Source organism: Oncorhynchus clarkii, chromosome 27, assembly GCF_045791955.1.
Source record: "Oncorhynchus clarkii lewisi isolate Uvic-CL-2024 chromosome 27, UVic_Ocla_1.0, whole genome shotgun sequence".
Taxonomy (NCBI): Eukaryota; Metazoa; Chordata; class Actinopteri; order Salmoniformes; family Salmonidae; genus Oncorhynchus; species Oncorhynchus clarkii.
In genome coordinates, this window is record NC_092173.1 from 1,559,470 (window position 1) to 1,573,117 (window position 13,648).

General features: G+C 49.6%; 1 protein-coding gene across 6 annotated transcripts in view; it reads left to right on the forward strand.

The window, feature by feature from the left end:
• The window catches only part of LOC139386409 (ATP-binding cassette, sub-family C (CFTR/MRP), member 5), a 68,625-nt gene that overhangs the window by 24,504 nt on the left and 30,473 nt on the right, over positions 1–13,648 (forward strand). For all 6 annotated transcript variants that reach the window (XR_011629040.1, XR_011629041.1, XR_011629038.1 and 3 more), the window contains 7 exons: positions 119–266; positions 4,229–4,377; positions 4,834–4,941; positions 8,436–8,738; positions 9,414–9,485; positions 10,219–10,343; positions 10,674–10,746. Coding sequence is in view for 2 of the 6 variants with exons in the window: in XM_071131983.1 (XP_070988084.1) it covers positions 119–266; positions 4,229–4,377; positions 4,834–4,941; positions 8,436–8,738; positions 9,414–9,485; positions 10,219–10,343; positions 10,674–10,746 (978 nt within the window). In the remaining 4 variants the exon portion in view is untranslated. The remainder of the gene's footprint in view (positions 1–118; positions 267–4,228; positions 4,378–4,833; positions 4,942–8,435; positions 8,739–9,413; positions 9,486–10,218; positions 10,344–10,673; positions 10,747–13,648) is intronic.

The following is a 13,648-nucleotide window of genomic DNA, read 5'->3' on the forward strand; positions in this document are numbered from 1 at the left end:
GAAAGAGTAGGTGTGTCCAAACATTTGACTGGTACTCTACATGCATGCACACTTTGATATTAACAAACACAAAAACACACACACAGAACAGTGAAAAGACAACCTTTCTCTACTGCAGATGTTCAGTTCTAGGCTGACGGCCTACTTCAGGAGGAAGGGCGTGGCCGTGACGGACCGTCGGGTCCAGAAGATGAACGAGATCCTCAACTACATCAAGTTCATCAAGATGTATGCCTGGGTCAAGGCCTTCTCCCAGGATGTGCGCAGTAAGTGCCGTGTGTGAGATTTAATTGAACAATTAGCTGGTTGATTAATTACTGACTGAATGACGAGTGGTATTCCATGTAAACTTTTTCGCAGAATATCAGTGATCTGGTGTTTTAATCTCGGGTCAATCTTCTTAGATGAAGACTAGTGACTGACGGACTGGCTGACTCATTGGGCGCATTCGAGCTGTTAAGTTTTGTGAAGTCTGTGCACAACGTTGGTCACCGCCTTGCAAAGTTGTGTTGCATTATGGGGATAAACAATTAGCAAAATGTACCTCTCCTGTCGACTTCCATCTGTAGTCGTATGCATGGGATACAACCATTATTTTACTGACTGACTGATTTATTGTTTGACTGACTGACTGACTAACTGATTCATTGTTTGGCTGGCTGTCTTATTCATTGGCTGGCTGGTTGGATGACTGATGGACTCATTGTTTGACGGCCTGACGGACCCGTTGTTTGACGGACCCGTTGTTTGACGGACCCGTTGTTTGACGGACCCGTTGTTTGACGGACTGACGGACTCGTTGTTTGACGGACTCGTTGTTTGACGGACTCGTTGTTTGACGGACGGACTGACGGACTCGTTGTTTGACGGACGGACTGACGGACTCGTTGTTTGACGGACGGACTGACGGACCCGTTGTTTGACGGACTCGTTGTTTGACTGACGGACTGACGGACTCGTTGTTTGACTGACGGACTCGTTGTTTGACGGACGGCCTAAGGAACCCGTTGTTTGACGGACTCGTTGTTTGACTGACGGACTGACGGACTCGTTGTTTGACTGACGGACTGACGGACTCGTTGTTTGACGGACGGCCTGACGAACCTGTTGTTTGACGGACTCATTGTTGGACGGACGGACTGACGGACTCGTTGTTTGACTGACGGACTCGTTGTTTGACAGACTCATTGTTTGACGGACGGCCTGACGAACCCGTTGTTTGACGGACTCGTTGTTTGACTGGCGGACTGACGTACTCGTTGTTTGACGGACGGCCTGACGGACCCGTTGTTTGACGGACTTGTTGTTTGACTGACGGACTGACGGACTCGTTGTTTGACTGACGGACTCGTTGTTTGACGGACGGCCTAAGGAACCCGTTGTTTGACGGACTCGTTGTTTGACTGACGGACTGACGGACTCGTTGTTTGACTGACGGACTGACGGACTCGTTGTTTGACGGACGGCCTGACGAACCTGTTGTTTGACGGACTCATTGTTGGACGGACGGACTGACGGACTCGTTGTTTGACTGACGGACTCGTTGTTTGACGGACTCATTGTTTGACGGACGGCCTGACGAACCCGTTGTTTGACGGACTCGTTGTTTGACTGGCGGACTGACGTACTCGTTGTTTGACGGACGGCCTGACTGACTCGTTGTTTGACGGATGGCCTGACGGACTCGTTGTTTGACGGACTCGTTGTTTGACGGACTCGTTGTTTGACGGACTCGTTGTTTGACGGACTCGTTGTTTGACGGACGGACTGACGGACTCGTTGTTTGAAGGACAGACTGACGGACTCGTTGTTTGACGGACGGCCTGACGGACCGGTTGTTTGACGGACCCGTTGTTTGACGGACCCGTTGTTTGACTGACGGACTCGTTGTTTGACGGACTCGTTGTTTGACGGACGGACTGACGGACTCGTTGTTTGACGGACGGCCTGACGGACCCGTTGTTTGACGGACTCGTTGTTTGACTGACGGACTGACGGACTCGTTGTTTGACGGACTCGTTGTTTGACGGACGGCCTGACGGACTCGTTGTTTGACGGACTCGTTGTTTGACTGGCGGACTGACGTACTCGTTGTTTGACGGACGGCCTGACGGACTCGTTGTTTGACTGACGGACTGACGGACTCGTTGTTTGACTGACGGACTCGTTGTTTGACGGACGGCCTAAGGAACCCGTTGTTTGACGGACTCGTTGTTTGACTGACGGACTGACGGACTCGTTGTTTGACTGACGGACTCGTTGTTTGACGGACGGCCTGACGAACCTGTTGTTTGACGGACTCATTGTTGGACGGACGGACTGACGGACTCGTTGTTTGACTGACGGACTCGTTGTTTGACGGACTCATTGTTTGACGGACGGCCTGACGAACCCGTTGTTTGACGGACTCGTTGTTTGACTGGCGGACTGACGTACTCGTTGTTTGACGGACGGCCTGACGGACTCGTTGTTTGACGGATGGCCTGACGGACTCGTTGTTTGACGGACTCGTTGTTTGACGGACTCGTTGTTTGACGGACTCGTTGTTTGACGGTTGTTTGACGGACGGACTGACGGACTCGTTGTTTGAAGGACAGACTGACGGACTCGTTGTTTGACGGACGGCCTGACGGACCGGTTGTTTGACGGACCCGTTGTTTGACGGACCCGTTGTTTGACTGACGGACTCGTTGTTTGACGGACTCGTTGTTTGACGGACGGACTGACGGACTCGTTGTTTGACGGACGGCCTGACGGACCCGTTGTTTGACGGACTCGTTGTTTGACTGACGGACTGACGGACTCGTTGTTTGACGGACTCGTTGTTTGACGGACGGCCTGACGGACTCGTTGTTTGACGGAGTCGTTGTTTGACGGAAGGCCTGACGGACTCGTTGTTTGACGGACGGACTGACGGACCCGTTGTTTGACGGACTCGTTGTTTGACTGACGGACTGACGGACTCGTTGTTTGACTGACGGACTCGTTGTTTGACGGACGGCCTAAGGAACCCGTTGTTTGACGGACTCGTTGTTTGACTGACGGACTGACGGACTCGTTGTTTGACTGACGGACTGACGGACTCGTTGTTTGACGGACGGCCTGACGAACCTGTTGTTTGACGGACTCATTGTTGGACGGACGGACTGACGGACTCGTTGTTTGACTGACGGACTCGTTGTTTGACGGACTCATTGTTTGACGGACGGCCTGACGAACCCGTTGTTTGACGGACTCGTTGTTTGACTGGCGGACTGACGTACTCGTTGTTTGACGGACGGCCTGACGGACTCGTTGTTTGACGGATGGCCTGACGGACTCGTTGTTTGACGGACTCGTTGTTTGACGGACTCGTTGTTTGACGGACTCGTTGTTTGACGGACGGACTGACGGACTCGTTGTTTGAAGGACAGACTGACGGACTCGTTGTTTGACGGATGGCCTGATGGACCGGTTGTTTGACGGACCCGTTGTTTGACGGACCCGTTGTTTGACTGACGGACTCGTTGTTTGACGGACTCGTTGTTTGACGGACGGACTGACGGACTCGTTGTTTGACGGACGGCCTGACGGACCCGTTGTTTGACGGACTCGTTGTTTGACTGACGGACTGACGGACTCGTTGTTTGACGGACTCGTTGTTTGACGGACGGCCTGACGGACTCGTTGTTTGACGGACTCGTTGTTTGACGGAAGGCCTGACGGACCCGTTGTTTGACGGACTCGTTGTTTGACTGACGGACTGACGGACTCGTTGTTTGACGGACTCGTTGTTTGACGGACTCGTTGTTTGACGGACCCGTTGTTTGACTGACGGACTGTCGGACTCGTTGTTTGACGGACCCGTTGTTTGACGGACTCGTTGTTTGACGGACCCGTTTGACGGACCCGTTGTTTGACTGACGGACTGACGGACCCGTTGTTTGACGGACGGACCCGTTGTTTGACGGACGGACCCGTTGTTTGACGGACGGACCCGTTGTTTGACGGACGGACCCGTTGTTTGACGGACGGACTCGTTGTTTGACGGACGGACTCGTTGTTTGACGGACGGACTCGTTGTTTGACTGACGGCCTGACTGACTGACTGACGGACTCGTTGTTTTACTGACGGACTGACTGACTCATTGTTTGACTGACGGACTTGTTGTTTGACAGACTGACTCGTTGTTTGACTGACGGACTAACTCATTGATTGTCTGACTGACTGATATATTTGCCCCTGCAGGGATTCGAGAGGAGGAGCGCATCATCCTAGAGAGGACTGGCTACTTCCAGAGCATCACAGTGGGCGTGGCTCCCATCGTCGTGGTGATCGCCAGCGTTGCCACGTTCTCCACTCACATGTTGCTGGGCTACGACCTCACCGCCGCTCAGGTAGCTTCCAGGTCTCTGGTCCAAACCCCAACTGTGCCTCCCAAATGGCATCCTATTCCCTATTTAGTGCACTAGACTTGACCAGGGCTTTACTTTGGTGCACTAAATAGGGAATAAGGTGCCGTTTGATTCTCCCTAGACACTCCAGTAGACCTGAGAGTATTGAAAGCAACAGTCCAACCCTGCCAGTGAGAAGAAAGGCATGTTGAGGCGATGACCATATTGCTTGATACAGCCAACATTTTCACCTCCCAAGTACAGCAACATTATGAACAGGCGGGGTATGTTCTTTGGTAGTTGGGTTGTTGAACCCGTTAAGCCAGTGGGGGGGGGGGGGGGGGGGGGGGTTCTCCAGGACAGGATTTGATGGATGATATGACTGACAGAAGCTTGTCAACCAGGTCTGCACTACTGAAACAAATCATGGACGGTATTGGATCTTTCTTCCCCTTGCAGGCATTTACAGTGGTGACTGTTTTCAACGCCATGACCTTTGCCTTGAAGGTCACCCCTTTCTCTGTCAAGTCCCTGTCAGAAGCATCAGTAGCCATGGAGAGGTTCAAGGTAAGATCTCTCCCCTTTTCTTTCTTTGTCTGTCGCTGTCTTGTTTGGATGTCGCTGTCTTGTTTATCTGTCGCTGTCTTGTTTGGCTGTCGCTGTCTTGTTTGTCTGTCGCTGTCTTGTTTGTCTGTCGCTGTCTAGTCGGCTGTCGCTGTCTTGTTTGTCTGTCGCTGTCTATTCATCTGTCGCTGTCTTGTTTGTCTGTCGCTGTCTTGTTTGGCTGTCGCTGTCTTTTTTGGCTGTCGCTGTCTTTTTTGGCTGTCACTGTCTTGTTTGGCTGTCGCTGTCTTGTTTGGCTGTCACTGTCTTGTTTGGCTGTCGCTGTCTAGTTTGGCTGTCGCTGTCTAGTTTGGCTGTCGCTGTCTAGTTTGGCTGTCGCTGTCTAGTTTGGCTGTCGCTGTCTATTCGGCCGTCTTCGGCCGTCGGTGTCTATTCGGCCGTCGCTGCCTTGTTTGGCTGTCGCTGCCTTGTTTGGCTGTCGCTGCCTTGTTTGGCTGTCGCTGTATTGTTTGGCTGTCGCTGTATTGTTTGGCTGTCGTTGTCTTGTTTGGCTGTCGCTGTATTGTTTGGCTGTCGTTGTCTATTCGTCTGTCGCTGCCTTGTTTGGCTGTCGCTGCCTTGTTTGGCTGTCACTGTTTTGTTTGGCTGTCGCTGTCTTGTTTGGCTGTCGCTGTCTTGTTTGGCTGTCGCTGTCTTGTTTGGCTGCCGCTGTCTTGTTTGGCTGTCGTTGTCTATTCGGCTGTCGCTGTCTTGTTTGTCTGTCGCTGCCTTGTTTGGCTGTCGCTGTATTGTTTGGCTGTCACTGTCTTGTTTGGCTGTCGCTGTCTTGTTTGGCTGTTGTTGTCTTGTTTGGCTGTCGTTGTCTATTCGGCTGTCGCTGTCTTGTTTGGCTGTCGCTGTCTTGTTTGGCTGTCGCTGTCTTGTTTGGCTGTCGCTGTCTTATTTGGCTGTCGCTGTCTTGTTTGGCTGTCGCTGTCTTGTTTGGCTGTCGCTGTCTATTCGTTTGTCGCTGTCTATTTGTCTGTCGCTGTCCTGTTTCTGTCGCTGTCTTGTTTCTGTCGCTGTCTTGTTTGGCTGTCGCTGTCTATTCGGCTGTAACTGTCTTGTTTGGCTGTCGCTGTCTTGTTTGTCTGTCGCTGTCTTGTTTCTGTCACTGTCTTGTGTCTGTCGCTGTCTATTCGGCCGTCTTCGGCCGTCGGTGTCTATTCGGCCGTCGCTGCCTTGTTTGTCTGTCGCTGTCTATTCGGCTGTCGCTGTCTTGTTTGGCTGTCGCTGTCTTGTTTGGCTGTCGCTGTCTATTCGTCTGTCGCTGTCTATTCGTCTGTCGCTGTCTATTCGTCTGTCGCTGTCTATTCGTCTGTCGCTGTCTATTCGTCTGTCGCTGTCTATTCGTCTGTCGCTGTCTATTCGTCTGTCGCTGTCTATTCATCTGTCGCTGTCTATTCGTCTGTCGCTGTCTTGTTTCTGTCGCTGTCTTGTTTCTGTCGCTGTCTTGTTTCTGTCGCTGTCTTGTTTGGCTGTCGCTGTCTATTCGGCTGTAACTGTCTTGTTTGGCTGTCGCTGTCTTGTTTGTCTTTCGCTGTCTTGTTTGTCTTTCGCTGTCTTGTTTCTGTCACTGTCTTGTGTCTGTCGCTGTCTATTCGGCTGTCGCTGTCTTGTTTGTCTGTCACTGTCTTGTTTCTGTCACTGTCTTGTTTGTCTGTCGCTGTCTATTCGGCTGTCGCTGTCTTGTTTGTCTGTCGCTGTCTTGTTTCTGTCACTGTCTTGTTTGTCTGCCGCTGTCTTTGTCTGTCGCTGTCTATTTGGTTGTCGCTGTCTTGTTTGTCTGTCGCTGTCTTGTTTGTCTGTCGCTGTCTTGTTTGGCTGTCGCTGCCTTGTTTGGCTGTCGCTGCCTTGTTTGGCTGTCGCTGCCTTGTTTGGCTGTCGCTGCCTTGTTTGGCTGTCGCTGTCTTGTTTGGCTGTCGCTGTCTTGTTTGGCTGTCGCTGTCTTGTTTGGCTGTCGCTGTCTATTCGGCTGTCGCTGTCTTGTTTGGCTGTCGCTGTCTATTCGTCTGTCGCTGTCTAGTTTGGTTGTCGCTGTCTAGTTTGGCTGTCGCTGTCTATTCGGCCGTCGCTGTCTATTCAGCCGTCGCTGTCTATTCGGCCGTCGCTGTCTTGTTTGGCTGTCGCTGTCTGTTCGGCTCTCGCTGTCTTGTTTGTCTGTCGCTGTCTTGTTTGGCTGTCGCTGTCTTGTTTGGCTGTCGCTGTCTTGTTTGGCTGTCGCTGTCTATTCGTCTGTCGCTGTCTATTCGTCTGTCGCTGTCTATTCGTCTGTCGCTGTCTATTCGTCTGTCGCTGTCTTGTTTGGCTGTCGCTGTCTTGTTTGGCTGTCGCTGTCTTGTTTGGCTGTCGCTGTATTGTTTGTCTGTCGCTGTCTATTCGGCCGTCGCTGTCTATTCGGCCGTCGCTGTCTATTCGGCCTTCGCTGTCTTTTCGGCCGTCGCTGTCTATTCGGCCGTCGCTGTCTATTCGGCCGTCGCTGTCTATTCGGCCGTCGCTGCCTTGTTTGGCCGTCGCTGCCTTGTTTGGCCGTCGCTGCCTTGTTTGGCCGTCGCTGCCTTGTTTGGCCGTCGCTGTATTGTTTGGCCGTCGCTGTCTTGTTTGGCTGTCGCTGTCTTGTTTCTGTCACTGTCTTGTTTGTCTGTCGCTGTCTATTCGGCTGTCGCTGTCTTGTTTGTCTGTTGCTGTCTTGTTTCTGTCACTGTCTTGTTTGTCTGTCGCTGTCTTTGTCTGTCGCTGTCTATTCGGCTGTCGCTGTCTTGTTTGTCTGTCGCTGTCTTGTTTGGCTGTCACTGTCTCGTTTGTCTGTCGCTGTCTTGTTTGGCTGCCACTGTCTTGTTTGTCTGTCGCTGTCTATTCGGCTATCACTGTATTGTTTGTCTGTCGCTGTCTTGTTTGTCTGTCGCTGTCTATTCGACTATCACTGTCTTGTTTGTCTGTCGCTGTCTATTCGGCTGTCACTGTATTGTTTGTTTGTCGCTGTCTTGTTTCTGTCACTGTCTTGTTTGTCTGTCGCTGTCTATTCGGCTGTCACTCTCAGTTTGTCTGCCACTGCCTGTTTGTCTGGCGCTGTCTGTTCATTTGGCTCTGTGTGGTATGTGAGTGGGATGTGTTGGTTCTGCCTGTCTGTTGGTCTGGTTGGCTCTGTGGAATATAAGTGGGGTGTGTTTGAGTCTGGGTATGTTGGCAGGACAGTGTTTGTCCTGGACCAGGAAGGGGCTGTGTTTCTCCTAATCCCCCTCTCGATCCTCTGGGAGGGGGCGATGCGGTTCCAAGCGGCTCTAGATGCAGTGGAAAGAAAGAGTTTTACATAAACCAAATAGATAGGTTTGAACTGCTTGAACCTTTACATCAATGACCTTGACATTGTCATCATGACTAGACTCCTACATGCATGTGAGCCTGTACTGTGTGTGTTTGTTCTCTGACACCTCACTCCTCTCTCCCTGGCCTACCAGAGCCTGTTCCTGATGGCGGAGGTAGAGATGATCCGGGACAAGCCCCTGAACCCCCAGGTTGCAGTGGAGATGATGGGCGCCAGCTTAGCTTGGGAGACGGCGGGTCACAGTGCCCAGCCCACGCCCCGCGGCACCCCCTCGGTTGGCTCCACCCAGAGGCACGGGCGCCGGAGGCCCGCCCAGGAGGACGAGGCAGGGGAGCAGGCAGGGCGTCTGCTGAAGGTGGGAGAGATCCCTCCCATCCCCTCCGTCAGCCAGCGGCTGCAGAGGACCCTGCACTGTGTCGACCTCACCGTTCGGCAGGTAGCTAACTAGCCGCGGGACGGGAGTGTATGGTTGTGAAAGGACAGAGAACATTTCACGTACAGTAGTACGCAGTGCACACATTTAGGGGTTTGAAGCAGGTGGTGGAGGTCAAAGAATATGTGATGCGTCCCATTTGCTACCCTATATAGTGCACTTCTTTTGACCAGGGCCCATACAGTAGGTGGGGAATAGTGTGCCATTTGGGATGCATCCCATGTTCAGCAAAAAGTCAAATAAGACTGTGGTCTTCGTATCTATGTGTGGTTGAAAGGCCAATGGGCTGTACAGTTTGAAGAGTTATTGGGGTTAACTGACCAGGGAAAATTCAGGCCTCTATTTATAGGCTAAAACTAGGGGTAAGAAAACATCATAAACTTGAGTTAGTTTTATTGTGCACTGCGATTCATCTTTTCACTGCCAATGTGTACATTGTGTTAAGTTAATGTTTTAAGTATCCTTATATTTCTGTTAATTCGGGGCTATCACTCTGTCAAGAGTGCGCCTGCGCAGGAAGTTTGGTTGTCAATGGACCTAGCCTTGAGTGGAATGGCTACCTTGTAGTGTGTTCATACGGTATAGTACACTTTGTTAAACTGGAACCTTGTCGTTGTGTCATTTTGAGGTAACACATTGTACAACACAAATATCCACCATACTACCCTGTGTCTCCAGGGGAAGCTGACTGGGATCTGTGGAAGCGTGGGCAGTGGGAAGACCTCTCTGATCTCTGCCATCCTTGGACAGGTAAGATACGTCTAACAGGCCTGCTACACTGGACGTGTCATTTTTGCAGAGCGTTTAGGCGCCCCTATTCATTCAAATGAAACCTGGCTGTAAGCAGGACAGTTCCGTGAGAGGCTCGAGCTGCTCAGCGTAAAATAGCGCTCCGGTTCTATGTTTAAGAATCCGACGGTGCAGCTCACGTCTGAGAGAACTTGATAAAGTGATATGCGCTCTGCTCAAACGGCAAACGATAAACGTACTGTTTTAGCAACGGCCCTCTGTTGTAAGAAATATGGTGTAAACTCTTGTTGGCCCATGAGTACAACAATTTAATAACAAGCACACACTGCAGCCCCTGTGGCCCTCCCTTACTCTATAGACACCCGCTGACGAAGCTGGATGATGCCCTGGGGCCTGTTGGAGAGGGTGCAACTTTACTGAACGTTATATACGTAACTGTGTTGTGTAGAGCACAAGATTGCCTTGTCCGGTAGACTGGGGAATTGTTGGCTCTATCGTTCACATTTCTATCTGAACGTTTCACTTCACTCAATTACAACTCCCGGGTGTGAATGGTTTTAGGGTGAAGTTGCCCCTAGATGCTGATCTGGGGTCAGTTTTGCATTTGTCCCACTAATGATTAAGGTTCAAATTAGTGGAGTGGAAGCTGATCCTAGATCTGTACTTAGGGGCAAACTTCACCGCGGAGCAAGTGAGTGATTGGCGGATGACCTGTGACCTTTATGACCTTTAGATGACCCTGCTGGAGGGCAAGGTGGCGGTGAACGGGGACTTTGCCTATGTGGCCCAGCAGGCCTGGATCCTCAATGCCACGCTCAGGGACAACATCCTCTTTGGGAAAGAGTACGAGGAGGAAAGGTAACGGAATGAAACTACAGCTTTTTGGGGGGGGGGGGTTCAAGTATATCTTTATTTCATTGAAGTAGGACAGTGAGGAGGAGACCAGAAAGCTTGGTGAGTTTGCGAGTCAAAAGGGCAGAGGGTCAGATTCAAACCCATGCCTACACTGGTAGCCTAGGCTGCCTGTACATGGGTACTGGGGTCCACAGCACTAACCACTGGTGCACACAGGCCACAGGAATGATACTACTGTGAGAATCGATTGGATTCATGTACATAGTGATTTCTAAGGCGCTCCTCTACTACCCAATGTAGCTCTGAAGTATAATTCCACTGTGTATTTTCCAGGTTCCAGGCTGTTCTGAGTGCATGCTGTCTGAGACCTGACCTGGCTATCCTGCCCAACGCCGATCTGACTGAGGTGAGCATTATGAATTGTTTATCCACCATGGAAATACTACTTTGGGCTTTATTTTGTCTAGATGAGAAAAAATGGTATAGTCCGTACTAAGGCTGTTGTGGCGGTCATGACATTTTGTCAGCCGGTAGGTGTCATGCAAATGACTGTCGGTATCACAGTAATTCATTGTTTAACTAATATCAACACGTTTAGCATCTCCAGGCCTCCACGCATTCAGGCCTCATACAAGCCACTAACGAGGGCCTTTTGGAACATCTATATTTTTTAAAAAGTCTAATAAATCCATTTAATATAAACCATCACAATAAATCCATTATTTATTTTAGGCAGATCTAAAGGAACATGATATGAGTACAATGTGTTTTAGAAGAACAGAATATGAGTTGACCTTAATGTATGTTGTCTGGCTATGTGCCATGCTGTAGGCTAGTTAATTTAGCAGATAGGATATACTTATAAGTCCCGTGCCATTATTTTATATTATATGATTTTATAATAATAAGAATATACTTGAACTCAGCTAAATAAAATAGAAAGGATATTTGTCTCATTCTGGGAGCGAGTATGCATATGAAGTGGCTGTGTTGAGTGTAAAAATGATAATTTTAAACAAGTCCTATATGCTAGATTTAGAGTTATTTGGCAACTTTAGTGAATGATACAAACCTTAGAATGACTTAGACCCATATATATGTTTTGATTTCTTTCTATAAACTAGGACACCATTGAGGATGTCCTACACTGGAACAACTGTTGATAAGTCATTGATAATAATCTGCAAATGTTTTTCATGTCATTACAATAAAATAGGGGGGGGGGTCATAGCTTTGTATATTCAATACAATTCACAAGTTGATAGAGAGGCCTCCCAAACATCAGTGCGGCTGGGCTTTCATTAGTCGTGGGGTGTTTCGGTAGGAGGCCAGGAACTTGGCCAGTTTTGTTTGCAAAGTCCCTTCGTCTCGTTTTACTGCACGGAGTCCTTGCTTTAGGGTTTGCACAAAGCGTTCTGCCAACCCATTGGTGGCAGGGTGGTACAGAGCTGAGGTTGAGTGTTTGATTCCATTTACTGACATGAATCTTGTAAACTCGTCACTTAATAAAGCTTGCGCGTTGTCACTTACCAGCTGCAGCGGCAATCTGAAGTGTGCAAACGTTGTTCTGAGACACTCTATCGTCTGAGCTGAGGTGGAGGAGTCAGTGCAAAACACCTCTGGCCATTTGGAATGGGCATCAACTATAACCAGAAACATGTGCTTTTCAAAGGGACCAGCGTAGTCCACATGAATTCTCTGCCATGGCTCTGTGGGCCATTCCCATGGGTGGACTGGGACAGGAGCAGGCATGTGGAGGGTTTCCAAACATCCACTACAGTTCTTCACCATGTTTTCTATCTGTTGATCCAGACCTGGCCACCAGAAGTGGCTCCTCGTGAGCAGCTTCATTTTGACAATTTCAACATGACCTTCATGAAGTTGCTGCAAAACCTGATGTTGGCATTTCTGGGGTATCATGACTCTCATTCCCCACATCAAACATCCTTGGTACGTTGTAATTTTGTTTCTTCGCTGGAAATACGGAGTCAGCTCCTTTCTGCCAGTAGCTGGCCATCCTGACATGGTGTAGATGTACACTTTTGACAAGTGTACAGTTTGATAACTGTGCTTGTGACCGGTAGTGCCTCGAGCCAAGCGGTATGGAAAATGTTCACTGCATCCACACTCCTTTGTCTTTCTCTTGTACACGCCGGTCTGGATAATCCATCTGCATTTCTGTGGAGGGATGACGGCTTAAACTCAATGTCATACATATGACTGGCAAGGAACAAGGCGTATCGCTGTAACCTGGCTGCTGTCAATGCCGGAATGCCTTTCTTTGGACTGAAAATGGAAAGCAACGGCTGGTGATTCGTAACCAGTGTGAAACGCTTGCCATACACAGTGGGGCAAAAAAGTATTTAGTCAGCCACCAATTGTGCAAGTTCTCCCACTTAAAAAGATGAGAGAGGCCTGTAATTTTCATCATGGGTATACTTCAACTATGACAGACAAAATTAGAAAAAAAATCCAGAAAATCACATTGTCGGATTTTTAATGAATTTATTTGCAAATTATGGTGGAAAATAAGTATTTGGTCAATAACAAAAGTTTATCTCAATACTTTGTTATATACCCTTTGTTGGCAATGACAGAGGTCAAACGTTTTCTGTAAGTCTTCACAAGGTTTTTACACACTGTTGCTGGTATTTTGGCCCATTCCTCCATGCAGATCTCCTCTAGAGCAGTGATGTTTTGGGGCTGTTGCTGGGCAACACAGACTTTCAACTCCCTCCAAAGATTTTCTATGGGGTTGAGATCTGGAGACTGGCTAGGCCACTCCAGGACCTTGAAATGCTTCTTACGAAGCCACTCCTTCGTTGCCCGGGCGGTGGTTTCATCTGACCATATGACATTCTCCCAATCTTCTTCTGGATCATCCAAATGCTCTCTAGCAAACTTCAGACGGGCCTGGACATGTACTGGCTTAAGCAGGGGGACACGTCTGGCACTGCAGGATTTGAGTCCCTGGCGGCGTAGTGTGTTACTGATGGTAGGCTTTGTTACTTTGGCCCCAGCTCTCTGCAGGTCATTCACTAGGTCCCCCCGTGTGGTTCTTGGATTTTTGCTCACCGTTCTTGTGATCATTTTGACCCCACGGAGTGAGATCTTGCGTGGAGCCCCAGATCGAGGGAGATTATCAGTGGTCGTGTATGTCTTCCATTTCCTAATAATTGCTCCCACAGTTGATTTCTTCAAACCAAGCTGCTTACCTATTGCAGATTCAGTCTTCCCAGCCTAGTGCAGGTCTACAATTTTGTTTCTGGTGTCCTTTGACAGCTCTTTGGTCTTGGCCATTGTGGAGT